The sequence below is a fragment of the Gasterosteus aculeatus genome, chromosome 4 (assembly GCF_964276395.1).
Source record: "Gasterosteus aculeatus chromosome 4, fGasAcu3.hap1.1, whole genome shotgun sequence".
Taxonomy (NCBI): Eukaryota; Metazoa; Chordata; class Actinopteri; order Perciformes; family Gasterosteidae; genus Gasterosteus; species Gasterosteus aculeatus.
Window position 1 is genome coordinate 5,345,681 of NC_135691.1, and position 9,085 is coordinate 5,354,765.

Genomic DNA, 9,085 nt, shown 5'->3' on the forward strand with positions numbered 1-9,085 from the left:
GTTGAATGTGTCACAACGCTGCACCTGCTTAGCTCGTCTGAGAGCTAATCAGAGCCTCCCAGCTAATTATATCGCTGCAGACTAATCCTCTAATCCCAAGAAAATCGCAGCCACGAATGCCAGCACCCCATTCTCATTTTATTAATATGCACTTTATCAATACATCGTTATCACTATTTGCACTTTATACACTGAAGTCAAGGCATTTGGCTAAAAAAAAGAACAGACCGGGCAGACAAAAATAAGAATGTTGTCTTTAAAAAAAAAAGCTATGGTCATTTATTGTAACATCCGATGGTTTAGAAAGATTAAAGATGGAAAGAAACTACAACAGCGGCATCCAAGCAGACACTTCCAGGGAACGCGGCTGATTGAGTCACTTCGTTAGAGGCTTCACAACCAGCACAACCCCTTCATAAGCACTGATGTCAAACCCGGGTCATTCGGATGCTGTGTGCAAGGTTTAAACTCCTTCAACCCGCCTAAAGGTTTACAACCAAAACCGTTTCACATAAAACAGTGTGGTGAGATATCTTGAGGTTTTGCACAGCTTGTATTGGAATACCAGCAGCGACAGTCCTCTCAGCGGTCTGTAGCTGGAACGGTGTCTTCAGGACACAACTCGTGTCACAGCGCTATACGAGTAATCATTTGGCAAGTAAAGCTTGAACACGTAACAGAATAAAGAATATCATTAAATGACAAATTGTTGATAAAGAAGGGGCACGGTCATGCTCTTCAACTGTAGCAAAGTAAACTAATTAGCAAAATGATCCCAGGATGAACTTCAGTTCTGTTGTTAGGTTTTGAAATTGTAATATTGTTATATCATTATTACAATAATAAATCATAATAAACGACACCGGGTAAACAAGAAAATCAAAGTTTGCAGAATCAAACCATTAAATTATAGCCATTTTGATTAAATGTTCATGAATAATTGGTCAAAGTAAAATACTGAGCAACATGTTGCTCTCTGTCGCTCTCTATACAAAGTCGGGATTTTAGATAATTTATTCTTTCATTGGGACAGAATCCAACATCTTCCTTCTTCACTGAATTGACGAATTGAGCTCAAGAGTCTGCGGCTTGCTGACAACCGGAAAGTTTGTATTAATCGGAGCGGCTCCGGCCTCCGGCGAAGCGTCGGTTCCAAAGTGAAGTCTGTCCTTCAGATACGTTGCCTGGACACGTCGTCTTGGTCCAGCTTTTAGTTTCACTTCACCTCGTTCGACGTGCTACTTCCCCCTCCACCCGCACGCCTCTCGGCGGCTTCTCTTTTCTTCAGGCGAAGAAGACAACAAAGACGATGAAGAAGATGACAAGGACGAGAAAGATCTTGATCATCAGCCAGCGGTTGGAGGAGACTGACTGGAAGTATTTGAGGATCTCTGTGTGGGCGGACTCCACGTTGAGCTGGGTGTCCTCCACGTTAGCGTCGATCCTATGAGAAGGAAAACGGGGAGGTTCAGGCTTTAAACAGATTAAGTATCTTAACGGTCATACTTTTTCCTTTCAGATCAGTCAGTTCTGGGGAAAATGGAAAGTCAGAAGCAAGAGACATCTGCAGGAAATGATTTAAGATAGTTGCGGTATAAATTATTGCAGCAAGTCCCTTCTCTACCCCAATTCTTGCTGCTTCTAACCTTTGGATGGTCTCCTCTTGCTCCTTGACCATGTGTGCCAGCTGCTGGAATATAGAGCCCAGCTCCACAATGGTGCTTTCAATGTTCTGCATGGTGTCTGCGCGGCTCTGGATGTACGAGTCCTGTAACGGCACAGCGAGATCTCACAAAAGGGCCACATTACTGCAAAGATGCACACTTCAGTCTAATATTTATAGAACGTCTGATAAGTGTTGCAGCAATAGTGACGACAATGCAAATGAACTCATTTAGGACAATTTGTGCCGGCACATGAAACACACACATTCCTCTGACTGTGAAAAACAGGCAGCGGTCTACCTGCTCATCAATAAGCTGGAGTTGCAGGGGATTGGTCTGGGAGTCCATATCGATGGCTACGTCGCCCATACTCCGGGACTCGTCCTGCATCAGGACCGAGCTCTCTGATGGGCGACAACAAGCAGAACACACACGCATGTCAACAAGATCAGACAGAGCTCCTCAATGGTAGAGGGGGGGGGGCAGCAGGCACATACATTAGCTAGTTAGATCCACTGGGAGAGTGAAGCGTTCCAGGGAAATACCTTTTAAATTTGAGGTGGTATTGCCCTGGTAACCATTGCGCGGCTCACGAGCTGCATGCGGCTCCTGGGCCCCTTTTTTGCGGCTCCCTAAAATATTTTTTAATTTTTGCATTATAGATTACCAAATACAATAATAATCATTCACAAGGACTTCGATCAGTTCCCAATTACAACAGCTGTTAGAAATGTGCACCGCAAAATCCTTCACATCTAAATTTCAAAACAATTTGCTGGCAGTGTAAATGCCCCCAGAGGAAGCAACTGAGCTTACTGAAGGAGCACACCTGGGTATTTGTTTAAAAAAAAAAACGGTAAACTGAGCAGGACACAGACATGACGATTATTGCCTCTGAGCCAAACCCAATCCTCAATCAGAAAATGAAGTGTGTTCACTCGATTACTCTTCGTGAAACGGCCAGCCGACTCGTCTTGTACAGATGACGAGCAAGCGATGATTTAGCTAAACTTTTTTTTTTTTTAAGCGGCAAATGCGAACCCTTTTGTCTTTTCTTTAAGGGATCATTTTTCAGTTGTGATATGAAGGAGATACTTCTGCGTTAAATGTTTTATCAGTACAAAACGTGGCGGAGGCAAACCAAACAATAAACGGTAAAGAGTGAGCTCCAAAAGCGTGCTGCGTTTAACCGTTGGTGCCGTTACTTTACTGTGAGACCAGAGTAAAAATCCCAGTGCGTAAGTGGGGACAAACTTACTAAAGTTGTTGGCCATCAGAGGAGAAGACGAGACCGGGGGCTGCGAGAACTGCTCTCTCCTGCTGCGCTGCTGCTTCAGGTTCTACAGGAACAGGGACAAACAACGGAGGAGGTGAACACACCTGTTAAGTAGCCGGACCCTAATTTAAAGTCTTGGTAAATGGTTAAAGTATGACAAACACCCCTCACCTCTGTTCGAACTTCTAGGACTGACTTGAAGTCATTGGACATTGAAGCCAGTTTTGACTGAGGGGAAGCAGAAGATTCAGCAGGGTTCAACAAAGTTGATTCGTCAGAGTACGTTCGTTACAGAGCACCAATATGTGAACAAGAATTCTAGGACCATTTTCTGATGTTAACCCCTTTTGAATATACCTGCAATGACACCACTATGGTGTTGGAGTGGGTTTGGATGTGTCGGCCACCTGGAGCCCCGCGGGACCTCACCAAGTCCTGCAGCTGTGCAATCTGTTTGTTTAGACTGTTGATGTCCTAAAAACATTAGAGATAGAAAACAGGGTGTGAGGTTTTATCCGAAAATTCAGGATTAAATGTCACTGCACTATTTACAAATAATGAACATGTTTTCCAAACCATATTTCATGGGATTCTAACAATTCAACTCACTTGTTTGATGATGTACGTTAGCTCCTCGATCTCCACCGCCTTGTCGTCAAATAAAGATTTTCTTTTTGCCACTAAAAAAAACCCATAACAGAATATATAAATCTACACTTTGTACAATATCTCACAAAAAACAAATATTTATGAAGAAATAAAATGAATGGGAACCTTACAAATAGTGAGCTTTTCCAATTTGGCAAACGTGTTGCTCAAGTCTTTTCCAATTCTCCTAAAAAGGAAAGAAATTACCTTTTTTTGTCATGCACATCCTTAATGGGGTACTTCCACATTAAAACACGCTTGTTGGATTTTTACAGGGAAGAGGAGAACGTTAACGTTATCTCTATGCTCTGCCTCCCTGCTTACCGCTGCGCTCTGACAAACAAGCTCTAAACCGAATTCCAATCTTCATGTTGTGTAAATGCAAATGTCGAACGACCAAAATCCCTTCATAACAAGTACGTTTAGTAAATATGTAAGAGCACACGGACTATGAAGAACTTACTTGGCCATAACAGTGAAGTCACTGCGCTGCCGCAGAGCGCTGAGCGCCGGTTTACTGGGCTGGACTCCATTCTGCCAGGAGAGGAAGAGAGGAGCAAACATTAAAGTGAGAGGCTGACGGAAAACTAAGAAATTGCTACATAAATCCACAATATTGAGAAGTGATACATTGATAAAGTGACTGTGAAATTATTATTCCAGCTGGTTGACCAACTAAAACATTGTAGTCAATGTTTTGGTGAATATCGGCTTCCTTCTGATACAGGATTACAGAGGAGGAGACCAATGAGGACATTTCAGGGTTTACAACCCACATCTGATAATCGAGAAATTGGCCAAGTAACATAAAACAAGTTTAAGAAATCCCTTTGATTGTCTAAGAGACAAAGATATTTTACATAACGGGGTTCGTTGTTGTGCTGCGATGCGTCCACGTACCGGTCTGCTCTGGAGAGATTTACAGGCTGACTGGAACTCGAGGGTCCGATCCCGGCACGTCATCTTGATGCCGTTAAAGTGTCACCAGCGGGGGACAGCCGGGGTCCCTTTCCTCTGGGACAACCGGGTCCTTCTCCTCTGCGCGATGGATGAATCTCCCAAAGCTCACATCCAAGGCGGGGTCTCCTTCATGGGCATACGTACACACATGTCTGCAGTAACGGGAAGATGTGTGTCAAAACAAGTGGTTAACTGACGGTTCGAGCCGTGTGTTGAACGATAAATGAAGAGAGTTTGAGGTTGACTGTTACGTTAACTTAGTTAGCCGTTAGCTTTAGCTAACATAACAGCAGGGTTCCCTGACACCAACAACACATCGACTAAACTACACGAAACAGACAATAGATAGCAAATAACGGACCTTCCCCACAAATAACAAGCAGGTCGGTTAAATACTAATATCATTCGATAACAAGGGGCAGCTTTCTCTGAGAAAAGGCCGCCTATCACGACGCACAGCTGATCACGGCCTGACCGGCTAACCACAGGCTAACGTTAGCTTCACAGAGCTAACCGTACGTTCCCTGCCGCTATTCTTCGTTAAATTCGACCTAAACTAATCACGTGAGGTTGAATCTGATTTAAAAGAGAGGAACCGATCAGACGTTACTCACTTGACTCGATATTACATCATATTTCGGGAGCACTCGATGCTTCTGCTTGAAACTAATCAACCCAGGAGTTAAAGTTACGATCCGGGTAGTTTCCGGAACTGACGTCACTGCCACGTCTACTTTACCGAGGCTGAAAGTCCGTGTCGGAACAACACGTCACCGCCCGGGGGCGCCGCCCCTCCTGTTTGGAGTTTAGTTTCATCACGAAGTATAAACACGATTTAGTCACATATGACATTAAGAAAACAGAACGGTACGTTGAAATATGGAGAATACAAGAACATAGGCTGCCAGCTACATTGCGGACGTCATATTACTAGCAAAACAATCCTATAAATAAAAAAACTATACTAATCAATAAAGTAATGGACATTTCCAAGACGTATTCCTGCAGATATATAGATAGATTGCAGAAGTCAATTTGTCAGCTTCCTTCCTCACCTCCAAACAATTAGCTCCAGATAATAATCTTTTTCTGTCATCTCAGAGTTAAGTGAGAGATGAAATATCATCCCCAGGATATAGAAATCTCTTTATTAGTAAATAACAAATAAAATAAAATAATAAAGCATACAAGGATTTTTGTGTTGTCATAGCTGTCTACAAAACACACATGTATTTACCCTCTGATTTAGTATCAACAGAAAAAAGGTGGCCACATTACTACGACTGTAAAACTATCAAATTAGAATTTTAAGGTTGTACAACAGCTTGATGTTACTTTTGTTAAATTGAAGGTATCCTGCTGAATCCTAATCTCGTTAAGAGACTAAATAGCTTATTACTTACTGAAAAAGCACCATGAATTCCACGAATTCCAATTGAGTTGATGATCTCTTACACGGATTTCGTTCATCTGAAAAGCATGCATTGCATAACTTTGCCTCATCGGGGTTTACGTTTCTCAGGTGGTCGATTTGAGAATCCTCCACTACGGGAGGATAACCAGCCTGTTGGTGGATCAAACAATGAACAGTAATCGGTATGATATCGAACCTGAATTATTACCTAAGAAACACATAAGTGCTCTTACAGAACAAGAGGAACAAAATGATTAATCGGTCACTTCAGGCTGACGCCTGCCGCAACCAAAACATACAGCCGGAGGATGTGATTGGCTGCTGGCCCAGGTGAGTCGACCTTCAGGTATGGTATTGATGGAGAGATAACATACAGCAGCCTCTCTGATCTCCTCCGACTCCTACTGGTACCTGCATCCTCCGCCTGACAGGCTCCGGCAGGCCCAGACAACAGCTATGGACCCCTGAGCACAAAACCCCTCCACCCGCCCCGTGTGCCCTGCACCACCCCGCATCTACGCTCCCTTTCACCTTTTGCAGCTCACTATGATCCACCGTACTTATCTACACCCATACCTCGATGCTTTCACACATTTTTGATCTCTTCCCTGAACATCAGGACAGAACAGTTTGTCATTTGGGTCTCTTTTCTGTGTGCACATGTGCCTTCAATCAAACCTCAGTTCATTCTTTATTATTATTTATAAGTCTACTCATACTGCTTTGTCGGTTGGTCGGACACTTCACTAAATGCCAAGAAACGTAGTAAAGAAATGCATATCTGCCAGAGGATGAACCCGACTGATCCTCGGACGTTTCTTCTAGCAGCACTGTGAGGTTTGTGCAATTGAGTGACATGTTTCAACAACTATTGGACGGGTCGCCAAACACACACCCGTCAGAATGATTCGTTTTACCCTCTGACTCCTCTGATTTATCGCTAAAGACCTGCAAAACTAAAGCAGGTTCAGGAGCAGGTCAATCAAGACATCAGCTGTTCAGACCAGCCGGTCTTTTTTTTTTCCAATAAGCACAACAAAACAATTAGATGGTTTGCCTGTCATCTTCGATCTGACCCTTTTACAATGACTTTATCCCTTGTTATTTATCAATAATAAACAATACTCTTTTTTAATCTGACATGTTTCTCCCGATTGAATCGGCCTCAGCTGTGCTGTGTGTTTGGAGGACACTGTGAAGCCAACGTGGGCTTCTCAACATTGTCACTGTGAACATTTCCCAGCAGCACGTCGACTTCAGCGTTGAGCTCAAAGCACAGAGCCGCTAGCGAGGCGGACCCTTTGCCCCGTTAATGATTACATCATGCATTCCAGCTTGTTTGTGTCAAAACTATTTGTTGTCTTGTTTTTCAAATTCCAAATTCTTGCATTTGTGAATTTGGAACAAGCACGCTTTGGCAAAAATATACTTAATAATGTTTGTGAAAATAGAATAAAACTATTCGGATCTCGTTGTGACTTTTCTAAACCCGTTTCCCATGTAGTAACAGGAGCCGTATATCTTTTATCAAGGTTGATGTCCTTCAGTGGACGCAGACAGACGAGGCCGGTGGATCCATGTTTCGGTCGTAGATAACACTGTTTGTTTATTTTGTAAAATGAAATAAAAAAGTTCTTTGTATCCACACAAGGCACTAAAAAACATGCGCTTTCCTGTCAGTTTAACAGAAACCAGCACACGTATTATTACTTTGCAGTGCACATATTGGACTGTCTCTGGTCTTTTACCTCCCTCTCTCTCTCTCTCTCACAGACACTCACTGATAACATCTAACAAAACACACTTGCAGGCCAGATAGCGTCCAGTACCTGCTTCAACACAGCTGCTGCTACAAAAGCAGGGAGGACACCGTGGCTGCAGTTATTAGAAAAACACGGCTCTGAACGCAGAGAGAGCAAGGTGGAAAAATACAGGAAGTCCTGATACAAGTGCAAAGACTGAGAGGTGCAGTGGGAGATGAATGAAGTGTAAAGAGGTGTGGAGGGAGGGAGGGAGGCGGCCTGACATGTAAGCTGAAGGTTTAATATACACACATATGAAGTCAAATCACTGCATGAATGATATGAGAACGTGCTGATAAAGAGACCGATTTGTGTCTGTGCAGCATGTCTGTCGCTCCATTTCTATTCGATTGCATATTTTTGGGGGGCTTCTGACGTGCTTGTAGCTTTAAAAAGCAGATTTTGGGTAGCGGCATCTTTTCAGTTTCGGGATGGGTGACTCACTGTGTCCTTTTCTCTCTCTCTCTCTCTCTCTCTCTCTGTCTCCCTAATCTCGCAGCTATATTTAGGACTGGCATGATGCCCTTCCAGACAGAAAGGTTGGCAGCAGCATTTAGCTCCTCTCTCCTCTCCTCTCCTCTCCTCTCCTCTCCTCTTCACACTCTCTAAAAAGAGTAACAATTGAACGGCTGCGAATATCAGCCATGATGATGAAAAAAATGATCATCAAAGCTTATCAGTTCTTGTCTATATGCAAGTCGTCAACTTATCCCCCATCCTCTGGTCCAAAGTCTGCTCTGTAACGTGACATGATAATTTGGGAACAAATAAGGTGTGAGCGTCATATCATCATCATCATCATATAACATGTATGTAATAGATATAAGCCACAGCGCCACAGACACTATCTTAATGTCCCAGATTCTGTATCTCTCACAGATACTCAAATAAAAGTCAAACTTTTGTTTTGTTTGCCATTTAACACCTTTTAAGATAAATGTAACTTGAACTGGTCATGTGTTTTGTATAAGTTATAAATAGTACGAGTAGCTCTAAAATAGATAAAAAGCACAATACAAGGCTCTAAAACGTATAGTGGAGTAGCAGTAAGTTCAAGTGACTCCTAACTGTAAATTACGCACACGTTGGTACCCGAGCAGCTTCTGACTCAGCAGTATAAACAAGGGGAGGCGAAGGAACAATATTAGCTCTCATAACACCACAACACACACGCACACTTTCTCCGTGCCCGACTCGCAGGGTGTCCCTGTAATCAGAAGTGTCTGTTTGCCTTTCATTATCGCCAAAGGAGAGATTAAAACAAAGAGATGGGGGCGATGACGTCAGAGCAGTGGATAAACAGCGACAGGAAGAAAAGAGG

The 9,085-nt window shown here is 43.1% G+C and overlaps 1 protein-coding gene across 2 annotated transcripts; it reads right to left on the minus strand.

Moving 5' to 3' along the window:
* Window positions 1–117: 117 nt before the first annotated feature.
* Window positions 118–5,322, minus strand: stx5a (syntaxin 5A). 2 transcript variants are annotated; one of them, XM_040172976.2, is made up of 12 exons: window positions 5,163–5,322; window positions 4,489–4,700; window positions 4,052–4,122; window positions 3,720–3,775; window positions 3,550–3,620; window positions 3,298–3,414; window positions 3,112–3,168; window positions 2,923–3,004; window positions 2,210–2,296; window positions 1,965–2,068; window positions 1,647–1,768; window positions 118–1,444 (listed from the first exon to the last, which is right to left on the minus strand). In XM_040172976.2, exons 2-12 carry the CDS (start codon window positions 4,549–4,551, stop codon window positions 1,285–1,287), a joined length of 990 nt encoding a protein of 329 aa, XP_040028910.1. In that variant the 5' UTR covers window positions 4,552–4,700; window positions 5,163–5,322; the 3' UTR covers window positions 118–1,284. The 2 variants fall into 2 exon arrangements, with proteins under 2 accessions (XP_040028910.1, XP_040028911.1); XM_040172977.2 differs by lacking the exon at window positions 2,210–2,296.
* Between the last annotated feature and the right edge of the window lie 3,763 nt (window positions 5,323–9,085).

Bases quoted from the DNA above. Each gene is read 5' to 3' on its own strand.
- stx5a (XM_040172976.2), bottom strand. From the start codon at position 4,551: ATGACGTGCCGGGATCGGACCCTCGAGTTCCAGTCAGCCTGTAAATCT. The intron at 3,621-3,719 runs GTAAGGTTCCCA...GGTTTTTTTTAG, and splicing joins ATTGGAAAAGCTCACTATTT to TGGCAAAAAGAAAATCTTTA. The intron at 3,169-3,297 runs GTATATTCAAAA...GCTTCCCCTCAG, and splicing joins CCATAGTGGTGTCATTGCAG to TCAAAACTGGCTTCAATGTC.